This window comes from Labeo rohita, chromosome 21 (genome assembly GCF_022985175.1).
Source record: "Labeo rohita strain BAU-BD-2019 chromosome 21, IGBB_LRoh.1.0, whole genome shotgun sequence".
Taxonomy (NCBI): Eukaryota; Metazoa; Chordata; class Actinopteri; order Cypriniformes; family Cyprinidae; genus Labeo; species Labeo rohita.
Window position 1 is genome coordinate 4,007,285 of NC_066889.1, and position 23,278 is coordinate 4,030,562.

A 23,278-nucleotide genomic window follows, 5' to 3' on the forward strand; every position below is an offset into this window, starting at 1 on the left:
GTTGGAGGGGACATTTTGAATATTTGTAGAATAAATTAAACATTGTTACTTTCTTTTTTTTTTTTTCTTTCTTTTTTTTTTTTTTTTTTTTTGTGTGTGTGTTTTAGAATCATTACTAGCGATTATAAAAAAAAAGTAAGGAATTTGTGGTAACCATGGTATGCACGCACGTTAAAGCAGCTCTGTGATTGGCCGCCGTCGTTGCGTCGTGACGTTGCGGTATGACGTTGCCAAGAACCTCCAGCAGCTCGCCCGACGTGCTAGTGACTACAGAAGGCCCAGTGTGTGTTTTTAGACGATGTTAGTAGGAGTTGCGTATAAACACCTAGCCTTTTATCAGTATTAATCACTTGCGCGTCAGGATGATTATAGACAATGTTGACGCTCTGAAATCTTGGCTGGCTAAACTTCTTGAACCCATGTAAGTGATGAACAGTGACATTTGAAACAGTGGAGCTAACTGGCGCTGCTAACATGCTAACAGCTTAGTTGGGTTTCAGACCACTTAACCGCGCAGCGAACAGATATCGTTCCATTTCATTTGGTGTTTAAATAACAGTTCAGTTATGTTGTGTTCTTATATAAGGTCATATTGTTAAAAAAAAATCTACCACGCCTCCCTGTTAGAAACCATGTAGCTGGAGGCTAAGCTAAGAGGGTCTGCTGGCAGAGTGGGGTGGTCATCAAAACAGCCTGATAGTTTTCATAGACTGGGCCAAAACAGGATCAGGGCACAAGTTATTTTAGTTTTAAAGCCTTGGCATGAGTGATCAGCAGGCAGACAGTTTATTTTTGAAGTCAGTAGTGTGTTTGCTGGTTGTTGCACTAGCTGACAACTTGTCATGTGTTTGATTTCAGTGCATACTAGTAAAGCTGCAAGTAAACAAAACGTGTGCTTTGTGTTGTTGTTTTAGAAGACTTGCTTGGGTAAACTTGACTTTTGGATCAGATAGGAGACTTCTTGTGTTTTGCATTTGTGGATTTACATGAAATTAACCTGAGATCTTTTACAGATGTGATGCTGACCCATCTGCATTGGCAAACTACGTTGTGGCGTTAGTAAAGAAGGATAAACCTGAGAAAGAACTCAGAGCATTGTGTGCGGATCAGTTGGACGTTTTCCTTCAGAAAGGTACCGACAATCAGTCTTTACATAGTTGTTCATAAATTTAGAAATTGTTGTAAATACTGTGCACATAGGTATGCGACTTGTAAGGAATTCAGGCCCTTTGTGTTTAATCTCTTGTCAAGCATGAATGATGTAAAAAGATTATTATGTGCTTTGCCTTTGTGTTTGCACTGAATTGATTCATTGTTCTGTTCGTTTCACAGAGACTACAGGGTTTGTCGATAAACTCTTTGAAAGTCTAACCACCAAAAATTATTTGGGAAATCCAGCTGCTAAAGAAGAGACTAAAGTCCCAGTGCAGAAGCTCGAGGAGAAGGAAGAGGTAAATAGTCACTAAAATAACAGTGTAATATATATTTTTTTATCGTTTGTAATTTTGCAAAGTGTAAAGCATATTATGGCAGCTCCATATATAAAATTGGGTACATAAGTGTATCCAAATTTATCTGCATTCTTACAGTATACTCGGCATAAAGTGATGTAGCCTGTAGCCTATAGCACTGAAAAATGTGAACTGTATTTATTTTCTAACTCTGATCTGCTAGATGCAACTATAAGGCATGAAGATGTTATGACATTATAAACATTAGCGTCATGATTTTCTGCAAAACAATGTGTATTTTTAAAAGCGTGTAAAATAAAATCAATATGATGTGTAAAGTGCACTATACCCCTCAATAGTCATGACAGATTCCTAGTATAAATAAATAAATTGTATTAATATTAACACATGTGTTTTCAGACTAGTCATGTTGAAGACGATAGGGATAACAGAAGAAGAAGAAGCCCATTAAGGAATCGTTCAGACTTCAACGAATCAAGGTTGGTTTTCAAAAGTTTTTGTGTTTGGTCTTGCCTTGTGTTCATATAAAGGTAACTGTTGTTGTTTATTTATATTTTTACAATTTCATAATGGTTTTTATTCCTTTAATTCAAAGCTGAATTTTCAGCATCATTACTCCAGTGTTTAGTGTCTCATAATTGTTCAAAAATCATTCTAATATGCTGATTTGCTGCTCAAGAAACATTTCTTACTATTGTCAATATTGAAAACAGTTGTGCTTCTTAATATTATGGAAACCATGATATATTTTTTTCAGGATTCTTTGATGAATAGGAAGTTCAAAAGAGCAGCATTTGAAATAGAAATAATTTGTAACAATGTATTAGTCTTCACTGTCACCTTTCAGTGTAATGCATCCTTGAAAGTATTAATTTCTTTAAAATACATGTATGTTCCATGGTACTTCCAAGATATGTGTTCAAATCCTTTTCAAACTGGACATAAGGCAGTCAAGCTGTCCAATCTATATTCAATCTATACAGTAATGCACAATATCTATACGTCTGAACTCAGGGCTAGAGATGACCGCAGGAGGGACGACCGTAAGCGGCGGGAACTGGACCGTCATGGAAAAGGCGGAGAATCATATCGAGACCGACATGAGCGAAGAGGAGGAAGCTCACGGGGGAGAAGCTACAGTCGAAGCAGGAGTCGTAGCCGCAGTAGCAGCCGTGGAAAGAGCCGAGAAAGAGAGCACAATCAGAGGAGAGGTGAGAACCGTCCCAAATCACTTCTGTCACATTGCTTTTACCTATACTTAAAGAGTTTCGTTCCAAACCATAAGACCTTTGTTTAACTTCAGAACACAAATTCATATATTGTTGATGAAATCCTAGAGCTTTCTGACCCTGAATAGACAGCATTGCAACTGACACATTCAAGGCCCAGAAAGGTAGTAAGGACATCAATAAAATACTCCATGTGACATCAGCGGTTCAACCATAATTTAGTTTTTTATTGCTGTCTGTGCAGGGTTAGAAAATCCTCAGATTTCTTAAAAAAAAAATTGAAAAAATAAAAAATCTTAATTTGTGTTCTGAAGATGAAAATGCCTTTTACTTTAATATTTTAATACTTTAAAAAAAGGACTATTGTAGGACCAATATGTAAGTAAAGGTGAATATGAAAATTATTGTAAGCAAGCAAAAAATACTTGATCGTTATGGTGACTCATTAAACTTGTTTTTATTAAAAATAGTACATAAGGTTTTCAATAATTTTTCAGTTTGAAACCAACAAAAATACAAAAACTGACATAAATACTTGGAATTTGAAATAGAATTGGAACCTCTATTTTTAAGTAGTTTTTGTGTGGTATTCTTATTTGTCATTGACTGCAGTGTTAATCAAAGAACTGTCAAGATTTTTGCTAACAAGTATTTAACAAATAATCTTCGTTTTAAATGTGCTTTATTTCAGCAGAGCACAGATCCAAATTTGAGCAGGAGCGGAAGGACGCAGAGCCTTACAACCCATCCTCTGCCCACGTGGGTAACCCACACCACCAGCAGACCCATCCTCCCCCCCTGCTCCCTCTGCCCCTTCCTCAGCACCAGTTCCCCTCCTCGGGGAGCCCCGCCATCCCCAACGCCGTAACCGTGGTAGCGCCGGCTCACCTGCCTGACAGCACTACAGAGAGCTGGTCCACATACTTCACCAACCACACAGACAACAAGACGTTCAACAAGAGCAACACGCTTAAACATCGCTGCAGAGACTACGACGGTAAGATGGAATTCACTTTTGTCACGTTTGGTGTGATTATGGTGCCTCTATTGACTTTTTTGTAATCTGTGTTGTTATTGTTACCTACAACTATTAAAAATTGTTTTTGGTAACTGAAGAAAAAGCTAAAATAAAATGCCTTGGCAAGTAACTGAAATAATTTTAAGTACTAAAATAACTGAAACGAAAACTAAAATAAAGCTAAATAGGTGTGGTGTTTTTTTCCCTATAATTTATTTTTATATAAAATAGTATTTAAATTATATTAAATAAAACTGTTTCTAATGCATTGTATATTGTTTAAATTTTCTATAACAACAACAACAAAAATGTTTTTCAGAAAGTTTAGACACTAAAATAATAGACACTTGATACTTATAGTTCATCAAATTAAATAAACATGTTCTACTAATGTGTGACACCCAGAAAGTATACAAAAACATGCTTACTTGGTTTGAAATAAAATGATTGGTTCACTGTTCAAAATGAAGGCAAAAAGCTATTTAAAACATGTTAAACCTGACAACTTGCTTTTTTTCTTTCTTACATAAATGGAAGTTAGGTTTAGGGGTTAGTTGGATGTTTTAGTACTTATAGTCCATATACATTTTGCAGCCACTGGAAGTCCAATAATGTCTAATCAGAAACACTGATGAGTCTTCTTGTTCTCCAAGGACACATTTACTCTTTGGGGTGTTTTTTTTTTCTAAAGCATTACTAATGACTGTGGCGTAGCAGTCTCACTGCATGGCCTTATGGGAGCGGCGTTAAAGCGGTAGTGTTTATATTTACTACCCTGTCTTTCTGGAGCGAGGATATTTTTCACACTGCTGGGAGTGGCATGAGAACATCCACAGGGATTACTGAAGGATGGATGGTTAGCTTGATTATCCCTGATCTTATTAAAGAAGCTGTGATTTGGCATGTTGACAGGAAAGAGACGTGACAATCCATACAGCACTGTTTACATGTAGCAATCGCTACAGAAGAATGACCAGAAGTTCATTCACCTTGACAAGCAGTTCTAATTCAAGGATGATTTGTATAAATCACAGTGCTTTAAAAAAAAAATTCTGATTTTAATGTGTGTTTCTTTTTGCTGGCAGAGAAAGGATTTTGTATACGAGGCGATCTCTGTCCTTTTGACCACGGTAATGACCCTCTGATCGTGGATGACGTCACGCTTCCTACCATGATTCCATTTCCACCCCCACCAGGCATGCCACGGATGCCCATGCCGCCTATGACAGAACCTCCTCCTGGCATGCCCATGCCCATGCCGCTGCCTCCTCCCCACGGACAACCGCCGCCTCCAGGCATCTACCCCATGCCAGGTAAGTGTTGTTTTGATTTCAGCATGCTAGACTAGCTTCTTCCTCATTTAAGTTAAAAAAAAAAAAAAAAAAAAAATTATATAATTGTATAATATTTATGCTAATTTGTTTTATTTCTCATTATTAGTTTAGCAATATGTTTGTTTTATTATATCATTTTAATTTTTTTTTTTTTTTTTATTATATTTTTATTTATAGAAATTTAAATCTTGGAAAAATGAATGTAATGATTTTCATTTGTTATATCATTTATTAATTATTTATTTAATTAATATATTTAAATAAATTACGTTTTTAATCAGTATTAAATGTTAAACTTAGTATTCATTGTTTATTGTAAGAATCTTGATTGACAGCATTGATTTCTTCATGTTTTATTAAAAACATTTAATGTTGTTTATGAATCATCAAACATCTTAATCACTTTTTTATTTGTTTTTTAAGTTTAGATTTTTTTTTTTTAATGTTTATCACTTGACATTAAAATCTTATAACATCATGTATGAGAATTTAATTTTCCAGAAAAATAAGTTGCATCAGTATGTAAGTCACATTTTATTGTAATTAGTCAGAAATTATCTAAAATACCAATAAGTAAAAAATGAGACATTTACAAACATTAAAAACACTATGAACTTGTTTTAGTTTGTCACAGATTCTGACATATTTTACACTTTTTCCCTTAAAGCTTAGGGGATGAATGTTGTGATACATATTTTTGAATGATAAAGAAAGTTCTGAGAATTGCTTACAAACACATTTGGTAGATTTTTAATGATTAATAATGATTAATAATTTAAATATAATGTATTGTGAATGTTCATGAATTAACAAATGTGTGTTTTCCTATGTGTGTGTATTATTTATTTATTTATTTAGGTTATCAGTTGACATTGAAATCTTACACTAGGCATCACAATATTTTAAGTTGCATCTGAATGCAAATGTGCACATATTTATATGTATTTTAGTTCCCCTCACTCTACAACAAATCCTTAGAATTTGTATAAAGTATAAAAGAAAAAATTATAATTACTTTCATTTTAAGCAACATTTATTATAAACGTCAAGCCTAAACAAATGTATTCAAAGCAAAAATGATACTACCCCAGGTGAAAAGGTGACAAGTTTACTTCCTTAATGTACTTAAAGTGCTCTGTTTTCACACACTATTTTTGTACTTAATTTACTAAAAGTTATTTAGTAACCACTTGTGGTACACTAGTGGGTTCAAGTGTACTACAAATGGTAATTTTTATTATTTTTTTATTTTTTAAATACAGAGATATGTTAAAAGCACATTTGAGTTCATATCTATGGTGTTCCAAAATAGCACATCTGAGTACACTTAGATGTTCTTAAGTAATAATTTTTAGTTTATTAAGTACAAAATTAGTGTGTGAAAATAAAGCACTTTAAGTACATTATGGAAGTTTACCTTTTTTTTGCATGGCACATGTGGGCAATGCACTATACATGTTTTCTATATAGTTTTAGATGATTAAAACATGTTTTATTCTGGAAAATACAATAAATTCATTTGTTAATTATTATTTTCTATGATTTTATTAAAATGTAGCAAAGTCTTGGATGCTAAATCTTGTGTATGACCATATTAACAGCATTGAACTTGAAATGATTTCCATAAAGTTAGCTGTAGAGAGTGTGGTTCAGTTTGCTCTTGTCTTGTTTTAGGGCCACCTTTAATCCCAGCTACTGGGATTGATACTCCACCCCACTCCAGAACCAGCACCTCTTCCCCTTTGGCCCTGCCTGGAGTGGGACCACCTCCTCCTCCACCACCACCTCCTTCCTCTTCTTCCTCCTCTTCTGCCTCTCTCCACCCTCAGTACACTCTATCTGAATGTAAGCCACTGCGCTTTTCTGTTCTCAGTTTGAGCAGTGGTGCTTCTAGAGCTTACTGTCTGTTTTTTTGTTTTTGTTTTTTGTCTAACTTAAACGATCAGTGTCTCTTGACATTTTAAGTAGACCTTTAAAGAAAGCAGGGGGGGAAATGAGCCTCTTCTCTTTCTGTCAGTGGTGGTTCTGGATTTATTTTAATTTGCTTTGAGAACAATAAGGGATTTTTTTTTTTTTTTCTTTTTTTCTGAAGGCTGCAGTAACAGATTCTGACCATGTAGTTGTGCTGTTGCTGCATTTTACTCTAATGAGCTTATATTATGAAAAATCATTTGAATAGTAAATAAAATTGAGACAGTGCTTGCAAAGACATTTGGTCAATTTTTAATTAACCAAAGGGAATTAACCTTCATGTCATTTTGCTCATGTCTATTATTATTCATTTTTCTTCTTTGCATACGGTGCATGTGGTTTAACATGTCTGTCTTGTGTCTCATACAGACAACTATGACCCCGAGGCCTATAACCCAGAGTCTCCGGGACTGACCGTGCCTGGCAGAGCTCAGTACCGCCATTTTATCCCTCGCATCCAGACACAGAGACCCAATCTTATTGGCCTGACTTCTGGTGACGGACAAAACTCACGAGGTATTAGATGTGAAAGATCAGTTCCACACAAATGAATGTTTTGCTTGTGTATTGCATGAGGGTTTTAAACAGATTCATAATGGCAACATGTAGCTGAACTTTGGTTTATTTGTGTTTTTAGCAGCTAACATAGTAATCCAGACAGAGCCATCCGTCACGAATATGCCGAGCAGCGAGGTGAGGTACAACTCTGAGCAGGAAAACAGGAAGAGATGTCTGCCATCTACAGACGGACCACAGGCCAAAAAACCCTGGATGGAAAAGTGAGTAATGAATGATCCGAGATTAGCTTAAAAAAATAAATAAATAAATTCTATAAATATGTTACTGTTTGAAAGCAACCGTTTTAGATCATATCAACTATATATATAGGATGGAATAATTACTTGGTTTTTATTTTTTTGAAGGAAGTCTTTTGTGCTACATTAATTTAATCAAAAAATCTGTAAAACCTGTAAACTTCTGAAATGGTATTGCAATTTAAGATAAATGTTTTAATGTATTTTAAAATATATTTATTGTAATTTATAAAATACTGTATTTTGAAATGTATTTATAGTTATGATGGCAAAGCAAAATTTCAGCAACCTTTATTTTAGTCTTTAGTGTCACAAGATCCTTCTGAAAAAAAATAAGTTCTAGTTAATGTAGTTATATTATCAATTTTAAAAATTGTTTTTGCTATTTAATTATTTTTTTGGAAACAAAGGTACATTCTTTGAATGGAGAGTTCAAAAGAACAGCATTTTTATTTTTTTTTTAAATCTTTAGTAACATTGTAAATGTCTTTACTGTCACTTTTGTTCAATGTGTCCATCCCTAATGAAAGTATTAATTTCTTTAAATATGTATATTATGATGTATATGAGGGATCATGTAACACTAAAGACTGGAGTAGTGCAATTCAGCTTTCCCATCACAGGAATAGATTACATTTGAAATATATATTAAAAATATACATTTATTTTAAGTTGTAATAATATTTCACAATTTAACTGTTGTTGTTTTTGTTGTTGTTGTTGTTTTTTGAGCACATGAGATTTTTTTTTTTTTTTTTTTCTCAAAAACATTACAAAAAAATCTATCTATCTGTCTATCTATCTATATATATATATATATGTGTATGTATGTGTGTGTGTGTATATATGTATATGTATGTATGTTTTGTTTTTGTTTTTTTTTGTTTTTTCAAACTTTAGAACTGTAGTGTGTGTTATACAAAATCTATAATGACATCCTGGAGCTTGAAAGAAAACTGTAATGATACAGGAGGAGGATGTCCTGTTTTTGTGGTGTAATTGGGGTCTTTTCTGTTTTACAGGCAAAATTTTAATAACCAGCATAAACCCACCTTCCCGAAAAAGAACCATTACGTCAACACCAAACTAGAGGTCCGCAAAATCCCCCCGAGAGCTCAACAACATCACCAAACTTAATGAGCACTTCAGCAAGTTTGGAACGATAGTCAACATCCAGGTAAGCAATCTGTGTAGATTTGATTATCAACTGCATACATTTTTGCTTAACACACTTGCTCAACAAAATTGCTTTTTAATTTTATGTATGTCATTGTGGTCATAGAATGCTTTTTTTTTTAAATACAGATCACTTAACTGTTGATTCTGAAGTAAAACTGCATCCCGTATTGTGATTTCCACAGGTGGTGTTTGGAGGCGACCCAGAGGCAGCATTGATCCAATATACCGCTAATGATGAGGCTCGGAGGGCCATTTCCAGCACTGAAGCAGTTCTGAATAACCGTTTCATCAGAGTGTATTGGCATAGAGAGGCCACATCCAACACACAGGAACAGGGACCCAGTCAGAGCACAAATCCCGGACAACAACATCCCACAACACACAAGGTCTGTCAGAAATGTGATGCTGTTGAAAACCGGAATGTGCAATAAATTATATTCCTGTGCTGTTTCATTGGGGTGTTCTAATACTTGGTAAACAGAGACTTACTGGCCAGCCCTGTTTTTGTTAAATCCGAGGCCCCATTGAAACATTTGTGTCAGTTTTAAGACTTTGTTTACATTCTTTGACTGAATTTCGTTTTGTTCACAGGTCATTAATAAGCAGCACACCGCAGGATCTTACGTGCTGAATAAAACCTTCCCTAAACAGCAGACTGCCACAGGAGCCGCAGGCACAACGGGCACCACAGGCAGCACTGAACCTACCAGCCCAAGCCAGGAACCTTCAATGGTAAAGAAAAAACATGAATGTTTGCATCATTACACTAGTCTTCACTGTCACATGATCCTTTAGAAATCATTCTAATATGCTTATTTGCTGTATTATCAGTTGTTACTGGTGCTTAATTAATATAGAGGAACTTTTTGTTTTCATCAGTTAAAAACTAATAATGACTCATTTTTTTTTGTTTTGGTTTTTTTTTCAGAATTGTTTGATTTAGAAATCAAAGAATCAAAAGAACAACATATGAACTATAACTAGAAATCTTATATGAAATATACGTTTTTTTTTGTAGTATAATAAATATTTTGATCAAAGTATTGCGTCCTTTTTGAATAAAAATATTAATTTTCTTTTTCCTTCAATTCCGAACTTTTAAATGGTTGTGTATAATTTTCGCAAAAATACATTATTAACATAATAAATGTTTCTTGAGCAGCAAATCAGCATAATAGAATGCTGAAGGATCGTGTGACACTGAAGACTGGACTAATAATGCCAAAAATTTTCATCACAGGAATAAATTACTTTTTAGATTTATTAAAATACGAAACATAAGAGTATAAGAGAGATTTTTCTGAAACATTCATATTCACATTTTATATTTCTTTTTTTTTTTTTTACACAAGTAATATGTGTTTATAATCAATACTTGTTTTAATTTCTTTGTTAAACAAGGGTTTGACGCCACCTGCAAGTTTACCGAAGGGTCCGTTCTCGCGCACTGTGTTGAAAACCGCATCAAAATCATTGGGAAAAACGGCCAAAGCGCTGGAAGCTCAGGAGGTTTTGAAAAAGAAGCAGGTGAGTATTTCCTTTCTCCTTCTCACCTCTGTAAGCCGATAGCAGCAGTTCCACCTGCTTAGATTGCACAGTCTGGAATGTACTTATGAGTGAGCTAACATGACCTCTGACCTCTGGCCTTCAGGAGGCGCTGAAACTCCAGCAAGACATGAGAAAGAAGAAACAAGAAATGCTTGAAAAACAGATCGAATGTCAGAAGGTATGAAGGATATCTAAAATATATATTTAGATACAAAAAGCTAAAATCTTGGACACACCTACAATTATTATTATTTTTTTTTCTAATTTTTATTTTTTATTATTATTATTACTTTAATTACTATTTTCCACATTTTAGAGTAATTGTGAAGTCGTATGTCATAAGGCCGATATTTTGCAGTTGTTCTGTCATATTCATGTCATATTTACTGTATACTGTATGTAAAACGATCATTATCTGCTCTTTATTTAAAATGTATATATTATATATTCTTTTTTTTCTCAAATTTGATTCATTTTCAAAGCATTTATTTCTATTACTAAACATTTTACTAAACATTATACAAAATATCTATACATATTCTTGCCGCAATGTTATGTATGTGTGATTTAATATCTTGTTATTTTTATTTATTTTACTTTATTTAATATCTCAGTTTTAGTTGAATGAATGTGATTTACTAGAAGTGTATAATAGAGTTGTTCTAGATGTTTCGTACATGCAGTTTAATGAAACACTAAACCTGAAATGTGCTCTGCAGGTGCTGATAAACCGTCTGGAAAAGAACAGAGGGATGAAGCCAGAGGAGAGAGCCAACATCATGAAGACTCTCAAAGAACTGACAGAAAAGATCTCTCAGCTGAAGAATGAGATCAGCCCCACCTCACAAGCTGCTGCCAACACGACACAAACAAAGTCAAAAACAGATGTAAGGCAATTCCTACATATTTAGTGTTACTGCTAAAATGAGCTTGTAGCACAGCACAGATCATAGTCTTTGAGAACTGATTATAGTCAGAACTTCTTAGAATCTTAGTTGCATAGATTGCCACCTTTGGTTTATAAGATCTTACTGTGTGTAAGTGTAACTATTATTTCATCTGTAGGCACAGAAAGAGTTGCTTGACGCAGAGTTGGACTTCCATAAGAAGCTGACATCAGGAGAAGACACCACAGACCTGAAGAGGAGGTTGGGTCAGCTGCAGGTGGAGGTAAGGGGGAACTTTGTGTCACTGTGACATCTGATATATATATATATATATATATATATTTTTTTTTTTTTTTGCTGCCACACCATAGGACAAATGCATTGTACAGTTCAGTAAAAATGTTTAAAAAAAAAAAGAGAGGGAGAGAAAAGTTACTGACCTAAAAATTGGTCAAAAATTGGACAAGTTTGGGATCAGTAAGATTTTTAATGGTTTTTGAAGATGTGTCTTATGCTCATCAAGACTGTTCATTTGATCAAAAAAAAAAAAAAAAAAAAAGTCATATTGTGTATTATAATATAATATAATATAATATAATATAATATTATTACGATGTAAAACAATGTGTTTCTGTAATAATATATATTAAAATGTAATTTATATCTGTAACTGAATTAGAATTTTCTGAATTAAATATTCTAGTCTTCAGTTTCACATGATCCTTCTAAAATCTTTCTAATATGCTGATTTATTGTCATAATGAAACCTAATAAAAAGAATCACAGGTTCCAGAAAAAAATATTTGGCAGCACAACTGTTTCCAACATTGATAATTCTAATAATAAATCAGCATATTAGAATAATTTATGAAGGATCATGTGACACTTAAGACTGGAGTAACAGCAGATGAAAATTCAGCTTTGCATCACAGGAATAAATTATATTTTAAAGTATATTAAAATAAAAAACATTATTTTGTATTGTAATAACATTTGCAATATTACTTTTTTTTATTGTTTTATTTATTTATTTTTTTTTTTTTTTTTTTTACCATTTTTGATCAAATAAATGCAGCTGTGATGAGCATAAGAGACTTAAAAAAAAAACATTTTTAAAAAGAGATTCTCCTAATGCAAAATACACATTCATTCTTTTATATTTGAAGTAGGAGTGTCAATTTACACAAATTCCTATGCTCGACCAACATAATTTACATTAACAAACAATTAACCATAAAAAATAAATAAACGACTTATTAATTTCTTTCCTCACTTTAATTGAATTGTGGCCATGTTATACTAGTTTATTCCTGAGTTAACAAGGGAGCAGATTAATAAAATGTGGACCGTCTATGCCTTGATCACGCAGCCATTACTAAACAGCTCTGAGATCCAAAGAAAAGTTGTTCTCCAACACAAACCACAAATTTCTGTGTCAGTGTAAAGCCAGATGAATCGGCACAGAATTAAACGCCAGAAACGGGAGAAACGTTTTGCCACAACAATCCAGTCAGAAGGCTTTCATTTCACAGATCACCAGCATTTACCATATATTTAATGTATCCAGTAACGTTAGACTTGTTTTGCGCCAGATTTTAATTATACTATTTAATTATACTAACGGAGTAATGAATTTTATTACTTACCATTTTTTGTTGTTAAGCTATAGGAAGTTTTGTGCATTTCTAGTTTACAGAACAGTAGAAACCATATAGTTGTATGGTAGTGAAGTACCAGTATGGTTTTACCTGTGGTTATCATGATCTGCAAATGTATGATACTATAGAAGACCAATGGGGCCAGTCAGAATATTTACATTTTACCCTATAAAAATTAGATTGTTAGAATTTCAACAGATGTTACTGTTTTTGATAATTAAAGTAAACTTTAAATGTGCAATTCCAAATCAGGTGCCACCATCTGTAGCATTTGTCTGGAGCCCTGTAGTTGCTAAGATGTGTATTTTCTGGCAATTTTTTTTTGTTTGTTTTCTTTTTTTTTTTTTTTTTTTTTTTTTTTTCCTCTCTTCTTTCTTTTCTCTAAGCAAAAGACAGTGATGACACACCCAGAACCAGCATAATCCATTTCACCCAAACACAGTCTCACTCTCAGTTCTAACGTAAGCGTTCCTAAAACAAGAGTGACAACAGAGCGTCACGGCTGGTGCTGGGCTTAAATTAGCTGGTGTGAAATATGCATGTCATTACACTTCATCTCCTGCACATTTAACTCTGAGCACTTCCCCAAACCCCAAGGAGCCATCCCTAAACAACACGCATCCCTCTCCACACGCTGATGCTTCTCATACCATTAAAGTTTGATCGGCTCCCGTGTAAGAAATGAGAGAAAGATCGAGGGAAGACAATTAATGGAAGAGAGCGAACGAAAGAAACTACACTAGATGAAAGTCTGTTCGGTCAGGGCATGAAAGAGAAATGACCAGCATTTGGTGTGGCTTTTGTCACTTCGTGGCTTATCATTTTTTAATTTGCATTCAGGGTAAAGGTTAGGCAAGTTTCAAAGTCTAGTACTTTCTGGAAGTTTAGAAGCTCTTACGACACCGTTCCCACTTCCATACTTCTATTGTTTTTTTTTTTTTTTTTTTTGTTTTTTTTATAGTTTTGATGACTTGCTTGTTCTTTTCAAATGTGAGCAACAGAAGTTATATAAAATGAGTAGGTCTGTGTATACACTTCTTGACTGATCGTATATGTAAACCATTGTGTGTTGTAATAATATATTAATAATGTATGAAGAGTTCAGACGCAAAACCAGCTAAATCCATCTGACGTTTTTCTTTAAAATTAGCATTTCTTTTTGGCTACTTTGTATAGGTTTCTATGCAAGTACTGGCACTTCTGATTGGGCTGAGGCTGGAGTTTGAAGTAAAAGTGTTTGATGGATGTATAATATGTGTCAGGAGCATTCACTCAGTATCATTATCTCATTTTTGACCGAAATGGCTTTTAGCTGGTTTTCCATCTGAACTCTTCGTATATTACCAGATAAAATACAAAAGGCTTATGTATGTGTATCTGTTTGTATACATGCATGCATACGTAAAATGTACTTAAATTTAGTGTATATACAGGGTTTCTGCGGGTCTTAAAGGGATAGTTCACCCAAAAATGAAAATGACCCCATAATTTGCTCAACCACTAACCACCCTAAGTGTATTTCCTTTTTTAGATGAATACAATTTGAGTTATATTGAAAATGTCCTGGCTCTTCCAAGCTTTAGAACCGCTGTTGAGATTTTAAAGTCCAATAAAGTGCATCCATCCATCATAAAAAGTACTCCACACAATTCTAGGGGGTTAATAAAGACCTTCTAGAGCGAATTTGCGTTTGTATAAGAAAAATATCCAAAAATATTTATAAAGTTCTATGGCTTGAGGGCAAGTCATTCATGAGGTAACTTTCATTTTTGGGTGAACTGTCCCTTTAAGGCAGTGGTGCCCAGCCCTGTTCCTGGAGATTTACCATCTTGCAAAGTTTAGCTCCAACCCTGATCAAACACCTGTCTGTAATTATCCAGTGCTCCTTCAGATCCTAATTAGTTGGTTCAGGTTTGTTTGATCAGAATTGGACTCTGCAGGAAGTTACATCTCCAGGAACAGGGTTGAGCACCCCTTCTTTAAGGCATAAAAATTCAAAGCAGAAAGTCTTAAATTCATAAAGTGATGGCTTTAAACATGGCATTCACTGCAAAAATGAATATCCTCCTTAGTATTCTTGTCTTGTTTTCTAATACCTCAGCATCCTTAAATCAGGAATCAATCACTTGAGATGCAAAATGAACAAATTAAGTCTTATTTTGTGAGATATTGAACAAAATAAATCACTGTCAATGTGGTATAAAAACTTGTTTTTCCTTTTCAAGTTGATTTTTCTGAATTAAGTTGAAATTTTCTGAAAGATATTTGTTCTGGATTTAAACTTGCTTTATTTTGTTTATTTATGTTTGTTTCTCATAAAACAATTTATTTGATGTAATTTTGCTTCTCAAGTAAAAAATATTTATAATATTTACAAACATTTACATTGGTGATCAAGACTAAAATACTAAAGAAGAACTTTTTTTTCAGGTGTGACCAAAAAGAACAGTTGCTTTCATTTTATTAGTCTTAAAAAGTGTTTAAAAGTCTTACATTTACCTTAACAAAACCTGCTGAAACCCTAATATGTGTATACATGTATAGTTGTTTTATATATATATTTTTTTTGTAATATGTTTTAATACAAAAACATTTATTTTATTATGTTACTAAAATGTATTTTTTTATATAAGCTTTGTCAATATTTTCACCTTACATAGGCAACGCGGTTGGGACTAATCCCGGCTGGGCGTGGCAAGCCACCAGCTGCACCAAGTCGCGGGAGAGGGAGGGGCCGGGGGCGGAGCCTGAGAGGGCGTGGAGGAGGCAATCACATGGTAGTAGACCACCGACCTCGAGCCCTCACTATTATTGGCTTCACACAGGAAGAGAAGGAGGAGCTCATGCCGCATTTCGTGGTAAGACTTAAGTTTAAATAGTGTGAGATTGTATCTTCATTTGTATATATTTGTATATCATCAAATTTATGATCAACCTATCAACCTTTCTATATGTCTTTTATAGAAATTTGGCGAAATCGAGGAGCTTCGTGACCATGATGCTACCAGTGTCGTGATGACCTTCAAAACCCGAAGTGAAGCGGAAAACGTACAGTGGCTTATTTTCATTTTAAATTTAAACTTTATAGTATGACATTAGTTAAATTTGTCGACACTAAATCATCGTTTTTTTTGTTTGTTTTTTCAGGCTGCAAACCAAGGGGCGAAGTTCAAAGGTCGAATTCTACAGATCTCATGGTACAAACCTAAAACTCCATCTGTGTCCACTGAACCAGAAGAGGAAGAGTCAAAGGAAGAGGTCAACGCCGCAGGCATTCATGTAATGACGGTAATTAGACAACTGGATTACACATAAATATATATTTAGCCGTGTTATGTATTCAGTGTGCAAGTAAAATAGGTTATGATTTTTTTAAATGTATTTGCTCATACTTCTAGGAGCCAGTCAGCCCCTTTCTGCTTCCAGAGGAAGAGGAAGAAGATGATGACGAAGACGATGAATATGAGAGCCGCTCATGGAGGCGATGAGAAAGGGGGAAACGGCACCACTTTTTGTTCACGGACTCTCATTTTTAGTTTTTGTTTGTGAATTCTAATTTAAGTATATTTGATTGAATAAGACAAAGTGTCTTTTTTTAAGACGGTTTTCAGTATTCTGAGAGGTGGAGAAAACGAATAGGCTAACGGCATTCTCCATACAGGAGAATATAAGAAAATGTGAGACATCTGTGAGGACTTGCAGTGTTTCTGTCACTCTGAAATCTCTGCGTTATATATCAAACTCTCACTTTTGCTGAGAGTGAATGCAAAATGTTTCAACTAGGAAACATTTTGTTTCACTGTGCATGACCAGATATCAGTAACTCACAACATTTGTGACTACTGTGAATATTTTTTTTTTTTTTTTTTTTTAATACGTAAATTGTTTCGCCCATTTTCCCAGTTCAGCATATGATTTAGCATGAAACTTCATCTGCACTTTGTGCCACTTTGGCCTGTGGTAGAAATTCTCCCAATGGACGCACTCATTTGGCATCGTTCCCATTAAAGGCATCTCTTTCCTTTGTGAAGAAACGATATGCCCTAATGATGTCAAACCCTTTCAAAACACTTTTGTATCTGCTCTCTAAATTTTAGGCAATATGCATCCCCAGGTGGATTATTTTTTCTTCTTCTCCTCAAGATTAATGTGCCACTTCCTGTAAATATATGTGACTCTATATGTGGCATACTTCATTTTGGTCAGTGTGTCCAACTGTTCATATTTATTTCTCACGTCTATAGGTGGTTTCAAAACCAAAAAGAGCTTTGAATGAGGGTCAGAGAAAATTCTTATTGTTAACTGAGGTAAACTATGAACAGAGGTGTTGTGAATGTATTCAGAATTGATTTACACTTCATTTACGCCTTAAATCGTCAGTGTGCAGCTGACGTTTTATGAGATTTGTATTTTTTTTTTTTTCTTTTTTTGTGTATATTTTGTAAATGGTTGCAGTAGTAATGACTGTTCTCTTCATTATTTTAGCCGTTAGAATGAATGAATCGCTGAATGAATCACATTCATGACTCTTAGAGGCTTATTTAAGTGACAGTATGACAAACTAAGCATCATGTTTTTTTTAAACGCAATCTTGTATAATTGCACCCTACTTGGAAGATTTTTTTTTTTCTCTCTCATTTTTCACACTCCACTCGTTTCAAAAGCCTGGTCCTCCAGAAATGGGTCAAAAAAAGTACCGTTTCTGTAACCTTAAATATTATCCAATAGCATGCTGGCATCTGTATGCGTGTGTTTATTTGGAAAAGAAGAAAATATATGTATGTATGCATATATATTTTTTTAATAATCATATTTACATACTTTGCTAAAACAATTAAGATATAAGTTTATAGTTCCTTTTAATGAAGGACCAGTGTAAAACTTTGAAACTTTATTATATATACTGTCGATGTGACATTTAATAGCACGTTACTATGCCGTTTGAATCCAAACATTCAGTGATATACCTGTTTGCCCCACTCTTTCCAGTCGATTGTACAATATGTTCTCAAGCTCCACAGTGGTTCAGTTTCTCCGTAACTCATATAAGGTCTGGCAGTTCTTAATGTTGGTTTTGTACAAGAGTCTAGTAGGAGGACTTGGGACTGTGTGAATTTAAAGAATGGATTTTGATCATTTGTAAACCAGTTTTACTACACCATATTAGTACAATGTCATACATTTAGCATAAATAGATTTTGACTTTATTACTGTTTGTAAATTGAAAAATCTATGGATGTATTTTTCAGTTCTTTGTTTGTAAAATGGATTTCTAACAGCTGCATGTTTGCTAATCAATAAAGATATTGGAATGGGGGTGAGCAAGAGGAATATAAAAGAAAAAAAAAAGATTAAGTTCCAATTGGCCTAAAACAAAATGATTTGCAACAAACAAGACAGAAAAGAAGAGAAAAGAAAAAGAAATTATATGAAAAGAAAAAAATATGAAAAATTCCATGATCCATTCCAAGAATTATTCCCCTCCGAAACAGTTGTCGTGTGTTTTTTCTGTGTGTACACTGAGTGAATAATTATGCTACATTTACAAAAAAAAATATATATATATATATATGAAAGACTAGGGTGTTGGACCTCCAGTAGTATGTGTATTATTTGTTGAAGTAATTATTAATGATTGATAGTTTATGCAAAGATGCATTGCTTAAAGCACAAATTTACATTACATGTACAATTAGCAGGCACTTTTATCCAAAGTGACTTAAAAAGAGGTAAGTCACCTTTATTTATATAGCGCTTTTAACAATACTTGCCAAAGCAGCTTTACAGTATTAAATAGGAAAATAGTAAATGCTCAATTTTCAGTTGAAGTCAGTTCATCATTGAATTCAGTGATGTCATCATCCAGCACAGTTTAGTTCAAATACTATCTGTGCAGTCAAGTCAACAATATCGCTGAAAATTAAGTGTCCCCAACTAAGCAAGCAAGAGGTGACAGTGGCAAGGAACCAAATCCCCATCAGTGACAGAAATGGAGAAAAAAACATGGGAGAAACCAGGCTCAGTCAGGGGCCAGTTCTCCTCTGGCCAGACGAAACTAGCATTTTAATTCCAGGCTGCAGCAAAGTCAGATTGTGCAGAGGAATCATCTGGTTACGTAGTCTTGTGCCAATGGCCGTCTAGGGGATGTGGTCTCATGTCTCTGGGGCTCATCTAGTTGACATGGTCTCCACTGACATTGAGAGCTGTAGGGGTCATCTCTAGCTGCTGATCCACCATCTGGGTGGCTACGGTGACCTCGGAATAAGAATGAAACAGACTAATATTATCGTAAATACTATTCTTATGAAGTAACAAGTACATTGGGTGTTATAGGAAGTGTTTCTGGTTCCAGTTGACCTAATTAATGCAGCCTAACAATCCTTTAACGGTTTTGAATATTAGAAATGTGTTAGTGTGTTATGTGTAAGGCACGTTCGAGAGATGCGTCCTTAATCTTGATTTAAACTGAGAGTGTGTGTCTGCCTTCCGAACAATGTTAGGTAGATTGATCCAGAGTTTGGGCGCTAAATAAGAAAAAGAACTGCCGTCCACAGTTGATTTTGATATTCTAGGTATTATGTTTATTACAGGCCAGAGTTTTGAGAACACATTAAACATTAAGGACTATAATGTGATAAGAGCTCGCTCAAGTACATTCAAGGCTTTATAAGTAATTAGCAAGATTTTAAAATGTATACATTGTTTAATAGGGAGCTAGTGCAGTATTGACAGAACCGGGAGCTATGGGTGGAAAAGCTCAGTTTATCATCAGACATTACCCCCAGGTTTCTTGCTGTCCTGGCTGGTGGTAGTGTTGTAAATCCCAGTTGCACAATGATGTTATGGTCAACTGATGGGTTTGTAGTGATTACATGAAACACTGTCTTTGCAAGGCTGAGCTGCAGATGACACTCCTTTATCCAAGTAGAGATCTCTGAAAGGATTTTCAGCTGTTGTAGGGAAAGTAAGTCTTGGCTTTCTGAGGAGTGAGGTGGTGGGAAATTTTCCAGGATGTTGAGGGATGTTGATGATGTGGGTAGCAATACTGGTGAGATCTCCTAAAGTAGGTGGGAGGGTATAGGGTCTAAAGGACAGGTTGTAGTATGGTTGGCAAAGAGAAGTTTGGAGACCTCTTTCTTTGTAAAGAGGAGAGAAGGAAGAGAATAATAGAATGTTGTAAGTGGGAGGAGGTAGAGGGAGGACAGGGCAGAGCAGAGAGGAGAATGTTCTAAATCAGGGGTCACCAGACTCGGTCCTGGAGGGCCGGTGTCCTGCAGAGTTTAGATCCAACCCTAATTAAACACACATGAACCAGCTAATCAAGGTCTTACTAGGTATACTAGAAACTTCCAGGCAGGTGTGTTGAGTCAAGTTGGAGCTAAACTGTGCAGGATGACGGCCCTCCAGGATCAAGTTTGGTGACTCCTGTTCTATTTAGTGTCCGGGTATCTGATGTGTTGCTGATTTTGTTTTGGTAGTAGTCTTGGTAGTGGAAACACTAGAGGATAAAGAGGACTTGAAAGAATGGAATGGTTCTCAGGTTAGCAGTGTGTTGAGACTTGTGCTATTTCCTCTCAGGAGCTTAATTTTCAGTATAACAGTGATGTATAGGATGTATTGGATATTGCTGAATGAAATAGTTGAAAATCTTTACGTGTATACATTGTGTAATTTGTACAGCACTGATGTGCCTGTATGCATTCCTGACAATGTCTAGGCATGCTCCTGATGAGGTGGTGGATGATGTCCTGGAAGATCTCCTGCCAGACCTAGATGAGGGCATCAGTGACCTCCTGGACAGTCTGTTGGAGGCTTCAGATCCTTTGATACATAATGTCCAAAAGGTTCTCAGTTGGATTAAATTCTGAGGATCAGTCAATGGCATTAATGCCTTCATCTTCCAGAAACTGCCTACACACTCTGGCCACATGAGGGTAGGCATTGTCATGCTCTAGGAGGAACCCAGGGTCCACTGCACCAGAGTAAGGTCAATGGACAATGATTCTGAGGATTTCATCCTGGTATCTGGTAACGGTAGTGAGAGTACCACTGGCATGTGGAGGTATAACCCGTTGATGCACTGCCAACAGTCTGGATGATGTTGCAGGTAGTAGAACATTCCCCACTGCATATCCAAACTCTTTCATGTCTATCACATATGCTCAGAGTGAACCTGCTCTCATCCGTGAAGAGAACGGTGCACCAATGGTAAACGTGCCATTTCTGGTGTTCTCTGGTAAATGCCAGTCGAGGTGCATTGTGCTGGTCTGTTAAGCACAGGTCCCGTTAACGGACATTGGGACCCCATGCCACCCTCAGGGTGTCTGTTTTTGACACAGCAGTTGACACACCAGTAGCCTGCTGGAGGTCACGTTTCTTCTCACACAGAGGAGCTACAGGGTTGTTGTCCTTCTTCTAAAATCTGCCTTCATTTTACACTCATTGGCCACCTAAATTAAATACGCCTTGCTAGTACCAGGTTGGACCCCCTTTTGCCTTCAGAACTGCTTTAAATTTTGTGACATTTAACAGCGTGCTGAAAACATTTTTTCAGGAGATTTTTTGGTCAATATTGACATGAGAGCATCATTCAGTTGCTGCAGATTTGTCGCCTGCACATCCATGATGCAAATCTCCCATTGCACTACTTCCTAAAAGTGTTCTATTGGACTGAAATCTCATAACTGTGGAGGCCATTTTAATTTAGTGAACTCACTATCAAAAACCAGTTTTAGAAGATTTGAGCTTTGGCACATTATCCTGCTGGAAGTAGCCATCACAAGATGGGTACATTGTGGTCATAAAGGGAGGGGCATGGTCAGCAACAATACTGAGGTAGGTTGTGGCATTCAAATGATTCTCAGTTGGTACAAGGGGCCCAAAGTGTGCCAAGCAAATATCCCCTACAGCACCAGCGGCCTGAACCTTTGATACAAGGAGGGATCCATGCTTTCATGTTGATTATACCAAATTCTGACCATCCAAATATCTCAGCAGAAATCAAGACTCATCTGACCAAACAACCTTTTAACAATCTTCTATTTTCAAATTTCAAATTATAGCATCAGTTTCCTGTTCTTAGCTGACAGGAGCGGCACTGGTGTGGTCTTCTCCTCCTGTAGTCCATCTGCTTCAAGATTCGATTTGTTGTGTGTCCGAGATGTTCTTCTGCATGTTTTTGTTGTAACGAGTTGCTATTGCATTTCTATAAGCTCAATCCAGTCTGGCTATTCTCCTCTGACTTCTTTTCTACCCACAGAACTGCCTGGATCTTCTCTGTTTTAGACCAATCATATAAATCCTAGAGATGGTTGTGTGTGAAAATCCCAGTAAATCATCAGTTTCTAAAATAATCAGGCCATCCGTTACCAGCAACAATGTCAGTGCATTACAAAATTTGGTGTGGTCCCCTTTATATCTTTTATGGGAGCTTTACATTTAAATTTGTTGTTGTTAAATAACTTTACTGTCTTTATGGGGAAAAAAAAAACTGTTCCAGGAACTTTTGCTTCATGTTAAACAAACCATAACAAAAACCCTAACTCCTAAATGAGTTGGTCACATTCTACACTGCAAAACCAGTAAAATTCTGATTTGTCATATTGTTCAGCATTCTAAATATTTAAGAGATTTTTTTTTTCTTTTTTTTTTAGCTGCCATCTTGCTGCTGCTCATAATCTTGTGTTTTATGGCCTTATATTTGTGCAACATATCCCACCCATCGTACCCAAACTTTCAACACAGTGTAAAGTTAATTTGGCTTCAGTGGCTTTGACATATTCAAATGCTTATGAATAATGCACGGCCATCCCTTACTTTGGGAAGCCAAGTGAAAAACACTCAGAGTCTATTTGATTTAATGCAAGCAGTGTTGATTGCCCCATGGGACGGCACGTCAACCACCAGCTTTACCCGCTCGTCATTCTCTCATCCCTTGCTGCTGGAGCGACAAGCACTCAGAGCGTGCTTGGAGCCTGGATGCGAATGGAAATGGATGGAGCAAACACACCGACAACAACGCCGAGGTTGTTCTGTGGATCAGAGCTATAATGCCTGCAGAAGAGCAAACTCCTGTCACATCTCACCAAAACCAAATCAATAAAACATGTCACCTGAAATCAGTGCCATGTTGTTGCCGGCTGATGACAAGCCCACAAATACCATCGC

The 23,278-nt window shown here is 35.6% G+C and overlaps 1 protein-coding gene across 1 annotated transcript; it reads left to right on the forward strand.

Moving 5' to 3' along the window:
- The first annotated feature begins 235 nt into the window (after positions 1-235).
- On the forward strand, positions 236-17,740 carry rbm27 (RNA binding motif protein 27). Its single transcript, XM_051093502.1, is given in 22 exon segments — positions 236-421; positions 1,014-1,132; positions 1,333-1,451; positions 1,872-1,951; positions 2,487-2,683; positions 3,396-3,698; positions 4,805-5,032; positions 6,728-6,898; positions 7,394-7,540; positions 7,662-7,803; positions 8,862-8,943; positions 8,945-9,016; positions 9,201-9,404; positions 9,610-9,750; positions 10,420-10,545; positions 10,670-10,744; positions 11,286-11,453; positions 11,632-11,736; positions 15,772-15,969; positions 16,076-16,159; positions 16,259-16,399; positions 16,510-17,740. Coding segments are annotated over 22 exon segments (3,051 nt in total). The 5' UTR covers positions 236-362; the 3' UTR covers positions 16,600-17,740.
- Positions 17,741-23,278: the final 5,538 nt, after the last annotated feature.